General features: G+C 40.0%; 1 protein-coding gene across 2 annotated transcripts in view; it reads left to right on the forward strand.

The window, feature by feature from the left end:
* The window catches only part of GLIS3 (GLIS family zinc finger 3), a 481604-nt gene that overhangs the window by 425919 nt on the left and 41509 nt on the right, over positions 1–14176 (forward strand). For both annotated transcript variants that reach the window (XM_023213188.3, XM_023213189.2), the window contains one exon: positions 572–740. In XM_023213188.3, the coding sequence (XP_023068956.1) occupies positions 572–740 (169 nt within the window). The remainder of the gene's footprint in view (positions 1–571; positions 741–14176) is intronic.

Here is a 14176-nt window from a genome sequence, read left to right on the forward strand (position 1 = left end):
AAGTATATTCATCACACCATCAGGAAAATTCCCTGGGTTAGTTAGACTCTTAAGTTAAAAGGGTGTAGGATCCTACGTTCATGCTAGGATCAGGGAAGCTCCAGTTCTCATTACGTTGATTTAGCAGTGACAGAGAGGAGCCCCAGCTGACCCACTGTGGCTCACTGCAGCAGTGAGAAGAGGAAGAAGGCCTGTGCTGTGCCCTTCTCGGTGAGCTGACCAAATATTCTGTTACCTGACTCTCATCCCCTGTGACTGAAAAGTGCTAATACAGAGACCTTGGCACAGATGCAAACAGTACAAGATTGACTAATTATACAGTGTCCAGACAGGGAGCTGGCAGGGCATGGCAACACTTAGGAGACAGGCCGTGAACGTCAGCCTGAAGTGAGTCAAACGTGAGCTCTGGAGGAACCTGTTCCACCACGAAAATAAAAGCTGTGTATACCTGAAAACCACAGAGAGAAAAACAAACAAGCCCCTCAAATATGCTTGCTTTCAGCCTTTGGTATTTAAAAAATGTGGGCTTCCTTCAGGGCACGGTCTCATGTTTGTTCTCCCTTGATTTCAGCTCCCATTTTCTCCAGCAATTATTCAAGCCGAAGTGGAACAGCTGCTGGGGCCGTGCCACCCCCACATCCTGTCAGTCACCCTTCTCCAGGACATAATGTACAGGGGAGCCCCCACAACCCCTCCTCCCAGTTACCTTCACTCACAGCTGTGGACGCAGGAGCTGAGAGGTAAGGCCATCTGTCTCTCTCTCCTAATAGGTGTCGCCGCCAAACCTCCCTTCACGGAGAAGTGCTTTGACAGTTGCTGAATTTTATTAATAATCCGTTGGTGGGTTGAGTTACCCAAAGGTGACATTTTAAAAGTACATACACAAAGCACATGGACCAAATATCTCATTATCTCTTTCATTTTTCTACGGGAAAACAAATGAAATGATATTGGCAATAGCCAGCCGAAGTTTCAGATGCTGGAAACACACCAGAATTGCCCTGTCTTTCTACCTTTCTTCGGTCTGTTTCAGAAACCCAATTTTAAGGTAATGTATGTGCAGGTTGAAACACTTCCCGATGTCAGATGGTGCCTTTGCCACATAAATCAGTATTGTTAGGGCACAGGATTTTATATAGGCTGCTCATTGAATACTTAGTGTTAATATCAGTCTCATAAAGGACTTCTGGGAGAAAATTTTTAAACTACCATGATCTTCATATTTTTACTCCTGAATGCTTTATTGACGCCAGAGACCTTTCGAGGCCCTTCATACTTCTGTTTCCCAATCTGTTGTGTGTTTCTGTGGACCACAAACCAAAACAAGAGTCTGCATCTCTTGCTTCTCCATCTCCTTCCCCTTTTGTGGAGCAGGCGCTAATGAACTTCTCTTGCTCAAGGCCAAGTGTACGGCTGCATCAGTACAGGTAGCTTTGGAAGAAGGTTGGACGCTTCAGTCCTCTCCGAGCTGCCCAACACACCTCTTGTCACCTCTCTCCATTTGTCGTCTGGCTTGAGTTGACCTACCTGGTTATTCCCAGACATCCAGAGGAAAAAGAAGTTCTTGTAGGAACTCTGCGCAAGCTTGGGGTAATGGGCAATTGTTGAACAAAATAATGGGTTGAGTAGGCAGCAGGAATAAGAGTTTTTAATCTTTCATTTCACCAGCAATCTCTGGTTCCATCATTATTGACCTGACCTATGAGTTTGGCAGTCTGTGGTTTTAATTCTGATAAACCGTATATTTTATTGTTTATGCCTTTCTCCCTTTATTAACATTATTTTGTTTAATGAACGTCTGTTGAATACCTTCTATGTGTCAGATACTGTGTTGGATGTTGGAGTCCAAAAAGTTATTAAAACATGCTCCTGTCCTTACAGGTTTGAATGGTGAGGACAAGCATTCAAATGAAGTATAATAAGGCTGTTTGGTTAAATGATGTAATAGAGATATCACAGGAGCCTAAAGAGGTTATCTCTAAATCTGTCTCAGGGAGCGAGGGAAAGAAAGACACAGTGATGTAGGCATTGAAGGAAGACTAAGGCTTTTCTGGATGCCTCAATAGGGCACAGCATCCAAGGCAGCAAGAAGAACGTATGCAAGATGTGAGGAACAGAGAGGACACAGTCAGGGAAGGTCTCAGTAGCTTGGGATGACAGCATCCAGGCGTACATGGCTGATGAAGTCAAATAACAGTAGGTTGGCTCATGTGGAATTGTGTATTTGATGCTAAGGAATTTGTCTCTTATCCTGCTAGGAGTGAAGAACCATTATAGCTTCTTTGTTAAGAGAGAAACACATTACAGCAAAAGAATTCAGGTGACAAGATAGTTGAGTAACTGAACTTGGAAGGAGAGACAGGAAAAACAAGGAGAAGAATATTGCAGGAGTCCTTGTAAGCAATATGGTTACTTGAAGGAAGGCAAAGCAGTGAGGATGGAGAATTTATTCAAGAGCAATTATTTAGGAGGCAGAATTACCAATAATTAATATATATGTGGAGCAAAGAGGAGGGACCAAAATTCATTTATGAGTTTTACCCCCAGACACCAAGATTGTGTCATTAATAGAAACTGAAAAATACAAAAAGAGTGTGGTAGTGTGGAGGATAAAATAATATTGAGTGGAGGAGAAGGGGAAGAAGAGGGAATAAGAAACTGACTTAAAGAGTTTGAATGCTAGGTGATTTATAAAAGATCCATGTGTATATGTCTGATTGGCAATTAGAAATATGAATCAGAAGATGTTGGACTTTTGTAAAACAGTTCTATGCACAAAGTAAAGTGTAAACAAATCATTAGCCTCCTCCCACAAGATCTGTCAGCAGAGCAGCGCAAATGATAACCATCTATTAAGTTCACAGACATTGGAGACAGGAAGTCTTTCCTTTCACTTATCTGATGTATTCCTATAAATTAAGATTTAAAAAAAAAAAAAAACACATTTGCTGTAGTTTTCTGTTGGGTTCTAAATGATATTAGCCATGGACTTTTCATCATCTCATTTCATTCTGCCTGGCTGAGAATCTTACTCCACAGTGTCGAGATGCTCAGAAATGATCAATTGGAACCTCCATTCGCTGCACCTCCTTATCTATAGTCATAACGACTTTTAACAAGAATATAAGACAGAAACAATCATTGAGTCTCCTTTTTGTACACAGCCTTTAAAAGAATACATGTAGAAAAAAGATTTTAATTATTATCGGAGTCAAAGACAACGACCATGACAACCCAAATGCCTGAAGTTTGCATCCCAGTTCTGACAGTTGCTAACTGTTTGGCTGTGGGCAAGTTCCTTAGCTGCTCCTGCTGCTTGAGTTTGTGTTTGTCTTTTTAAAATATTTTATTTTGCATTTTTTATTGCTCCTTTTGAAATTGTGTAACATATTTTAAAAAATAGCAAGAATAGTACAATGAATACCCATGCATATACCCTGCACTCATATTCACCCATTGTCAATAGTTTTGCTTTTTTCTTTCTCTTTCTTTTCTTTTCTTTTCTCTTTCTTTCTTTCTTTCCCTTCCTTCCTTTCTTTCTCTTTCTTTCTTTCTTTCTTTCCTTTCTTTCTTTCTCTTCCTTCCTTCCCTCCCTCCCTCCCTCCCCCTCTGTCTTTCTTTTTCTTTCCTTTCTTTTCTTTTCTTTCTTCTTTCCCTTCTTTTCTTTTCTTTCTTCTTTCCCTCCCTGCCTTCCTTCCTTTTCTCTTTCTTTCTTTTTCTCTTTCTTTCTTTCTTTCTCTCTCTCTTTCTTTTCTTTCTTCTTTCCCTCCTTCCCTTCCTTCCCTTTCTTTCTTTCTCTTTCTTTCTTTCTTTCTCTTTCTTTCTCTCTTTGTCTCTTTCTCTCTTTCTTCTCTCTCTCTCCCTCTCTCTCTGACTTTGAGGATTCTTTGTTTTCTTGCCTATTGTTGCAGAACCATTTGACAGATGGTTGCAGATAACTGAGCAACCCTAATTACCCCCCAATTACTTCAGTAGCAATCTCCTAAGAAGGACATTCTCCTACATAAACCCAATATAATAATCATACTCAGGAAATTTAACATCAATATAATACTATTCTCTAATAGTTACTCGCTATTCAGATTTCCCCAATTTTGTGAATAATGTTTTCTATAGCTGGAGATTTTTGTTTGTTTTCCTTTTTGTGATTCAGGGATCTAATAAGGATCTCCCAGTGCATTTAATTTTTATTTCTTTTTCATCTTCTTGAATCTAATGAAGTTCTCCAGCTTTTTGTTGTTATTATTATTGTCTTTCAGGACATTGACAATTTTTGAAGAACTCGGGACATTTATTTTACACAGTGTTCCAGTGTTCCATGGTTTGGATTTGTGTAACTGTTTTATCCTAAACAGATTCATTGTAAATATTTTTGGTGGGAATACCACATAGATGATGTGGTGTTTCTTATCTTTTTTGAGATTTAGATTGCACCTTATGGAGAATTATGATTAAATAAACCAAAATAGATAAAGTGCCTCGCAAGTTATATGGCATGAAGCATGCTTTTCATAGCTGTGGATACTAACATAAAAACAGGCAGCTTTGGCATAGCTGAGTGATTCAGTTTGGAAGTCAGAGGATGTTGTTAAATGATCATAGGATTTGATAATGTAAATAATCATGGAAGGGGAAATGAAGAGGAAGGAAGTACTTTATATGATGGGAGAATGAAATGGACATTTGCACTTTGTGGTTTTGCCTTGCTGCTATATTCTCCCATACTTGGATGAGTGCCCCATCCCTTGCCTTCCCAGCTGGAGTGGGGCAAGTGTGAGTGTGGAAGCTTCTCTCTTCCGATCAGCTTTGGAAAGGAGGATAACATGAAACAGCCCTGACTTATTCACCAGGTTTGCGTTAGTGTCCAGCATAAAAACACTAAGAGGAAATGTGCTTACCTTCCGCTTTTGGTTTGTATATCTTTGCCTCTGTTTGCCTGGGAAATCCCCCAGTAAAAACTCCAGCAGTTTTCTTAACGGAAATAGGTTTATCACACTCTGCGATTTTTAGTGGGAAACTGGCATCTTTTCCTGCTTTGCAGGCATTGATTCATCATTTACTTAGCTTTAACATGGTAAAAAAAATGGGCTGAGTCACTGTCAGAAGTCAGGAAAGGTCCACCAAATCTACCCAGTTAGCATCAAGTTCTTTGATCCTTACCATCATAAAATAAAATTAATGTAAGTTCTCTCAATCTGACAAGGTTCCATTTTTATTTTGAAATATTATCTGAATGACACATTATTTCAGTGATTTAAGCTACACACCACATCACCTAATGTTGATTTAACTTATTACGGGAAGTGGTGTTTTACTATGTCATGTTGAATGAGCCAGTGGTACTTTATGACAGTGGCTTCCCATGAGAGGAACTCAGCGTCTTTGGAAATGTTAATTCATTGAATTTCATAGTATGTCTGTTAGACCAGAGAAAACAAAAATATTGATGGGAGCTTCTTTTTGAAATGCAGAAATCTTACAATTCCAAGAAGAAATCCTCTGAGTTTGCGTTGCTCATCTTTTACAAGAGAATGTCAGCTGCCTCTCTTCATTCTGAAGAAGGCCACAAACATGGTGCTTTGTCATGTAATAGAGCTGAAGGAGGCCTGTGGATTGACCACAGTGGAGAGGCTTATGGAGAGCTTCCTATAAGCACATGGCTGAGCCAGAAAAGACTGAAAAGAAAGTGTAAATATAAGGAAAAAAACCAAAGTGTTTTTTTCTGTTCTCTCACTTAACAATAATCAACACAAAATGCTTCTGTGACCAAATGTATGGGGGGTTTTCCCCAACCCACTGAGCATGCAGTCAGTTCTGCAGTAGACACCAGCTGGGTGTCCTCTAATTGCAATCTATCCTGACAGTCTCTACTTGGAGAGAGTGTCAGATTCCACAGGTTGAGGACACAGTTCCACAAGACTGCCCCCTACTTCTGATGCCAGTTGCAAGACCTGGGTTATTTTGCCTGTACATCTGACTGACTGACTATAAATCAGGGTTTCCACAGCCCCTTCCTCAGGTTCTATTAGTTTGCTGGAGCAGTTCACAGAACTCAGGGAAACACTTAAATTTACTGGTTTATTATAAAGGACATTATAAAGGATACCAATGAAAAGATGTATAGGTCAAGGCATATGGGAAGGGGCACAGAACCTCCATTCCCTCTCCAGGCCTGCCTCCCTCTAGGAACCTCCATGTATTCAGCTATCCAGAAGTTCTCTGAACCCAGTCCTTTTGGATTTTTATGGAGACTTCATTACATAGGCATGATTGATTAAATCATTGGCCATTGGTAATCAGTTTACTCTTTGGCCCCTGTTCCCTCAGAGGTTGGGGGTTGAGGCTAAAAGTCAACACTCTAATCCTGTCTTGTTCTCTCCAGTGGCCAGTGTCATTCTTTCAGGCAGCCAGAGGCTGCCAGCCATCAGTCAACTAATTAGCATACAAAAAGACACTATCATTTCAAAGATTCCAAGGATTTTAGAAGTTGTATGCCAGGAATGAGGAGGAAAACCAAATATATATTTCATAATATCACAGAAAGAAGGGATGTGTAGTGTCTTCGGAGAGTATTCAATCCAGTATATGAATCAGCAGCAGAAAATGTGAGGAATAATTATTTTTGAGAAGTAGTCAAAGCACCTTTACCAAATAAGGAATGACAATTTTTTTTAGTCTCTATGTAGTATTGGAAAGGCTTATTCTTTTCACTCATAATGTATTATTTCAGATATGGCATTGCTAGAATTCTAGGTACTTTTATACATGCATAATAGGCCTTTCAGTAATTTGCATGAGTAACTTTGACATTTCTTTTCTTTTTTACTTTATTTTCTTTATTTTTTATCTTTATTTTAGTTTATTTTTATGCAAATTTGTGGCCATATGATGTGAAATTTTGTTACATGTATATAATGCATAGTGATCAAGTTAAGGTAATTTAGGATGTCCAACACCCAAGTATAATATGTTTTTTATTTAACTATAGTCACCTTATTCTGTTACCAGGCATTTAATTTATTCCTTCTATTTAACTGATGATCATATGGTTTTTTGCCCCCATTCTCTTGATGTTATATATCCCATTTATTGATTTATATATGTTGAACCATTGTTGCTTCCCTAGTATAAATCGCACTTGTGCTATTGAATTTGGTTTGCTGGCATTTTACTGAGGATTTTTGTGTCTATGTTCATCAGGGATATTGGCCTGCAGTTTTATTTTTGTTGTTGTTGTTGTTGTTGTTGTTGTGACTTTGTCTGGTGTGGGTATCAGGGTGATGCTGGCCTCATGGAATGCCTGTGGGAGAATTTCCTCTTCAATTTTTTGGAATAGTTTCCAGAGGATTGGTATTAGTTCTCTATACGTTTGGTAGAATTTTGCTGTGAATCTATCTGGTCCTGGGCTTTTCTTTTGGGAAGACTTTCTAATACTGATTCCATCTCATTATGCATTATTGGTCTGTTCAGGTGTTTTATTTCTTCCTATTCAGTCTTGGTAGATTGTATGTTTATCAATTTTATTTATATGTTCAAATAACTAGCTTTCTGTTTTGTTGCTTCTTTGTATATTTTTTAGTTTCTATTTCATATTATTCTGCTCATATCTTTATTACTTGTTTTTTTCTGCTAAACTGGGGTTTGGTTTGTTCCTCCTTTTCTAGTTCTTTGAGGTATGTTTTTAGATTGTTTACTTGTAATCTTTCTACTTTTTTGATATAAGCATTTATTGCTACAAACTTCCCTTTTAGCACTGCTTTTGCTGTATTCCACAGGTTTGGGTTGGGGACTGATAATAGTTTGGCTCTGTGTCCCCACCCAAATCTCATCTTGAATTGTATTCCCATAATTCCCATGTGTTGTGGGAGGCACCTGTTGGGAGATAATTGAGTCATGGGGATGGTTTCTGCCATACTGTTCTCTTGGTAGTGAATAAGTCTCATGATATATGAGGGTTTTATCAGGGGTTTCCACTTCTGCATCTTCCTCATTCTCTTTACCTGCTGCCATCCATGTAAAATGGGAGTTGCTCCTCCTTACATTCCACCATGATTATAAGGCGTCCCCAGCCACGTGGAACTGTAAGTCCAATTAAACCTCTTTCTTTTATAAATTGCCCAGTCTTGGGTATGTCTTTAACAGCAGCATGAAAACAGACTAATACAGTAAATTGGTACCAGTAGAGTGGGGTGCTGCTGTAGATACCTGAAAATGTGGAAGCAACTTTGGGACTGGGTAACAGACAGGGGTTGGAACAGTTTGGAGGGTTCAGAAGAAGATAGGAAAATGTGGAAACATTTGGAATTTCCTAAAGACTTGTTGAATGGCTTTGCCCAAAATGCTAATAGCGTTATGGAAATGAGGAACTCGTTGGGAACTGGAACAAAGGTGACTCTTGTTATGTTTTAGCAAAGGGAATGGTGGCATTTTGCCTCTGCCCTAGAGATTTGTGGAACTTTGAACTTGAGAGAGATGATTCAGGGTATCCAGCAGAAGAAATTTCAAAGCAGCAAAGCATTCAGGAAGTGACTTGGGTGCTGTTAAAAGCATTCAGTTTTGAAAGGGAAACAGAGCATAAAAGTTTGAAAAATTTATAACCTGGCAATACATTAGAAGAGAAAATCCCATTTTCAGGGGAGAAATTCAAGCTGGCTGCAGAAATTTGCATAAGTAATGAGGAACTAAATGTTAATTCCCAAGACAATGGGGAAAATGTCTCCAGGGCATGCCAGAGGTCTTCACAGCAGCCCCTCCAGTCAGAGGTCCTAAGGCCTAGAAGGAAAAAGTGGTCTCCAGGGTCTGGCCCAGGGTCCCTGTGCTGTGTGCAGCCTAGGGACTTGGTGTCCTGCGTCCCAGCCACTCAAGCAGTGCCTGAAAGGGGCCTGAAGCTCCGACCATGGCTTCAGATGGTGCAAGCCCTAAGCCTTGGCAGCTTCCACGTCATGTTGAGCCTGTGGGTACACAGAAGTCAAGTATTGAGGTTTGGAAACGTCTGCCGACATTTCAGAAGATGTGTGGAAATGCCTGGATGCCCAGGCAGAAGTTTGCTGCAGGGGCATGACTCTCATGGAGAACCTCTGCTAGAGCAATGCAAAAGGGAAATGTGGGGTCAGAGAGCCCACACAGAATCTCTACTGGGATACTGTCTAGTGGAGCTGTGAGAAGAAGGTTCAGACCCCAGAATGGTAGATCCACTGATAGCTTGTACTGTGTACCTGGAAAAGCCACAGATGCTCAATGCCAGCCCGTGAAAGCAGCCAGAAGGGAGGCTGCACCCTGCAAAGTCACAGGAGCAGAGCTGCCCAAGATCATGGGAACCCACCTCTTGCATCAGCATGACCTAGATTTGAGACATGGAGTCAAAGGAGATCATTTTGGAGCTTTAAGATTTGACTGCCCAACTGGAGAAATTGCGTGTGCCCTGTAGCCTCTTTGTTTTGGCCAATTCCTCCTATTTTGAATGGTTATATTTACCCAGTGTCTGTATCCCCATTGTATCCAGGAAATAAGTAGCTTTATTTTGATTTTATAGGCTCATAGGTGGGAGGGACCTGCCTTATCTCAGATGATACTTTGGACTGTGGACTTTTGAGTTAATGCTGAAATGAGTTAAGACTTTGGGGAACGGTAGGAAAGCATGATTGGTTTTGAAATGTGAGGAGATGAGATTTGGCAGGGGCCGGGGTGGAATGATATGGTTTGGCTGTGTCCTCACCCAAATCTCATCTTGAATTGTATTCCCATAATTCCCACGTGTTATGGGAGGGACCTGTTGGGAGATAACTGAATCATGGGGGTGGTTTCCCATCATACTGTTCTTGTGGTAGTGAATAAGTCTCACGAGACCTGATGGTTTTATCGGATTTCTGCTTTTGCATCTTCCTCATTCTCTCTTTGCCTTCTGCCATCCATGTAAGATGGGACTTGTTCCTCCTTACCTTCTGCCATGATTGTGAGGCTTCCCCAGCCACATGGAACTGTAAGTCCAATTAAACCTCTTTCTTTTGTAAACTGCCCAGTCTCAGGTGTGTCTTTAATAGCAGCATGAAAACGGACTAATATAGGGATGTTGTATTTTCATTTTCATTTGTTTCAAGACATTTTTAAATTTTCATCTTAACTTTCTCTTTGGCCCAATGGTCATCCAGGAGCATGCTGTTTAATTTCCATGTATTTGCATGGTTTCCAAAGTTCTTTCTGATATTGAATTCTTGTTTTATTCCATCGTAGCTGGAAAAGATACTTGATATGATTACAATTTTAAAAATTTGTTGAGACTCATTTTGTAGTCTCACAGGTATCATTTTCTAATTAATCATGTGGAATGTAATGTTGGTTGCCTGGGTGCTAAAGAGTCAAAGACAGCAACTGTTTTCAATTCAATGGCTTTGCAATTCTGTAAAGTTCTTTAGCTCTACTCAAACCAGTCTGACTTCTGACTTCGTTTCCTTTTTTCTGTGTCTCAATTCGGGCTTTGTTTCTATATAAAATCTTCCTTTTTCTTCCTATCCTTAACCAAGTGTTACCCATCCTTTGGTGCTCAGTTTAGTTCTTAATGCAGGAAACCTCTCCTCTGCCTCTCACAGTTCACAAAATCAAGTTCCCCTGATGAATCCCTTGGATCTTATCATCTGTTTCATGTATGTACTATTTACCAAATGTCACCATGCTAACCGAATTGTTAACTTTTGGTGAGCAGGAACCTTAAGTTTCCTAGTGACCTCCATACTGCCATGTACTGAGTAATACAGTGACAGGTTCCAAGGAAGGTTTGAGAAAGGAAAAAGACCAATGAGGGGAATGCCTACGAAGCAAGAGGTCATTGTCAGAAGCCCTGCCCTCTCAGAGTATTTACTCAAATGGAAGACACCAAGCCAACAGGCAATCATAGTTTAGAGTATTATGAAGGGGTGATATAGGGGCCTGTGGATGCATACAGAAAGAGCACATAACCCAAAATTGGGGAGAAAGGACTAGAGAAAGAAATTTTTTCCTGAAAGCTGATAACCTACAGGCAAGAAGACTATGTACAACAAGTGTTGTATATAAAAGCTAAGGAGGAAGAGAGCCAGCAAGGGTGGAATATAGTGTAGAAATTAGGGAGTAACCTTATCAGCCACATTTAGAGGTTTGAGCTTTAACTTGAGGACAAGAAGTTGTGTGTTGGGCCAATAAGGGGGATGTAGTGACTCTTGCGTACATTCCAAATTCCTCCCTCGTCTATTATCCACCCACAAAGGGTTCAGAATGCATTCTCTGCCTGATAGAAGAAAAAAGACAAGGAATTGAAAAATGGGTCATCTTGTTCTCAAATAGCCAAAGGCATTGTTTTGTACCTCCTGGACTAGTGAAGCAGCACAGTAGGGATTGTGTTATTTTCCTTTTTAGTACCATTTGTAAAGACAGTTTTGTCTCTTGCAATTTGAAGCTTGTATTTTATGTAGTCATGAACTACCAGGGTTTTGAAGAGTTACTGAGTGTCACAAAAAAAATTACTTCCATTTTAAAGGCAAACTGATGAACATTTGAAAAGTAGAGATCTAATCCAGCAGTAATTTTGTCTCACTTGTCTCCATTATATCTGAGAAAACTTGGATATGACTAAGAGTTCACTGCATGACTGTGTGTCATCTTATAGTTGCAATTTGTCCAGTGAACACTGCTCTGTGATCATTGATGCGTATCACAGAAACTTTCCAACACATATAGAAACACATCTAACTTAGAGGGTAACAGATAAACATAGGCAATTAAGTTTGACAATCTTGATCATTGGAATAGTTGAGAAAAGTCATTGTTAAAAGACAAATATAAGCCTCAAATAACCATTTTTGTCAACCTGCATGTTGACATCCACATCATCCTCTGGTAGAGTCTGTCACTCTGGGGCTCACCTTGTGCCATGTCATCATGAACATCATTCTTTCTCTGTGGGCCACAGCACTTTTATGTAGAAGTCAAGCTGTTATCCTCATTTAGCATCCCATGAGGGGACCAGTTTCTCTCTACAGAAAGGTAACTTCCACAGATATTCAAGATTAAGAGAGGTGAGGTCCAAAATCCATTCCCTACCCAACACGTGTATGCACACGCCCACGCACACACAAGAATTGTTGAATGTAATAAAAGTTGTTCCTGATCTCAATGTTGTGAGCAGTACAGAGGCAGAAAATTCTGATATCCTATTTTTGAAAATGGAGATGAGAGCTTTGGGTTTTAGATTAGAAAAGGTTGGTGGTCTTTCCCTACTTTGTTTTCTTTAAATCTATGGAAAGTTCCTGGTACTTCTCAATGTTTATTCCAGTGTAGAATGGCCAGCCAGTCTTTAAGCTTCCTAACTATTGAGGATCCATGGCCAAAGCCATGCTTCATCCTCTGTGGCAAATATCAGTTAGGTCTTTGGTCTTTGGAATGAACTTTCTTCTCTTACTAATAACTTCTTAAATGCACTCCTCTGATATACTCCTGGAAGTCACACATACACTTACAAGGAAATAGATGACATTGGTTACTTTCTTTTTGCCAGTCTAGTGATTGTGAATGGCTCCAGAGGAAAAGAAAAAGATAAAATAACAACAGCAACAACAACAACAACAACAAAACATTGCTGAACTGGCTTCCCCAGTCTTCTCTGACCTATCTCTGATTTAAATGTCCATGTGTTCCTCAAAACTTCTATGAACATAATTTTCAGTCTAATGTGTTTCTCGATAATGGAGGAAAATCAAGAGCTAAGTCTATATAGTTATCTTCAACTTACTATTAACAACCTAAAAAACCCAGGAGTCAACTCGGATTCCTCCCTTTTCCCAAACACTCTCATATCTAATTCATCTGTAGGTCCTGTTGGTTCTATCTTCAAAATACATTTCAAGACTAATTGACTTCACTCCTCCACCCTAGTTCAAGCCACTGTCCCCTCCCATCTTAAGCAAAATAGCCTCTAACTGGTCTCTCTGCATCAAATCTTGCCTACCTATGATCATCTACCCTCATCCCACCAGCACACACATGACATTGCTCTACACCACAAGAGTTACCCTTTAAAATGTAAATGGAATAATCTCTTTTCTGTTCACACCTCTCCCTGGCTAATACTTGGAATAAAATTCAAACTCCATTTTGTAGTGTACATGACCCTCTGTGGTCTGGCCTCTGCTAAATTCACCCATTGTCAATTCCCTTGTTTAATCTGTTCCAGCCACACTGGCCTTGCTGGAGTTTCTAAAAAACAGTCACTAATCTTGCCTTGGGGACTTTGTACTTGCTGTTCCTGAGACCTGAAAGCCACTCTCATCAGAACCTCACATGACTTGTGCCTTCTTTTCTGGTGTCGGCTCAAATAGTACCTCCTCAGAAAGGCCCTTCCTGACTATCTAAAACTTTCCTTTCCCACCTCCCTTTCCTCTTTAACTCTGCTTTAATTTTCCTTCATTGACTTCTCGCTCCCTGAAGTTGCACTATTTGCTTACTGATTGCTTCTATTACCCTACAGGGGTCCCAGTCTCCCTGAGCACAGAGACTATGTCAGGTTGACGGCTACCTTGTGCAGAATGCTTACCGCTCAGTGCTGATAGGAGAAACCTAAGGAATTTTGTAAAATGAATGAATGTGGATGGAAACAATACTACTACTCTCATTCCTTTGTTATTTCCGAGAGTGGTTACAGTATCCCAGAGCAGGCAATTGTTGTTCTTCTCTCCTCCAGGCCACTTCCTGGGAAGACAGGAGACACTGACGGGAGCCTCTGTGGGACACTCTCCCAAGCAAACAGCTCCACTTGTGGTTTCAGCGTTTGTTATATCAGATCCTTATCCATGTATGTTTTATTTTGAAATGCACTGGTTCTTCATTTTAGATTAATTATAATCACATATCAAAAACAACTATTAGGATGCCTGTAAAAGAAACCATTTTTTAAGTGCCAAGGAAGTCATTTGACCTCCAAAAGCCAAATCAATCATCTTTATTTTGTTTCCATATTCCAAACAAATCCACCTCATGTTAAGCACAAGATGATGTTTTCTTAGTCCCCTTGGATTTTCAGTCAGGAAAGTGAGTCATGACAGTAACAAGAAAGGCTTAGGTGAAATAAAATTTCTCTTCTTGCAACCTCTACTTCATTGTATTAGCATGAAGCAACAAGGGAGGTCACACTAACTCATGGTATTATTCC

Source organism: Piliocolobus tephrosceles, chromosome 14 (assembly GCF_002776525.5).
Source record: "Piliocolobus tephrosceles isolate RC106 chromosome 14, ASM277652v3, whole genome shotgun sequence".
Taxonomy (NCBI): domain Eukaryota; kingdom Metazoa; phylum Chordata; class Mammalia; order Primates; family Cercopithecidae; genus Piliocolobus; species Piliocolobus tephrosceles.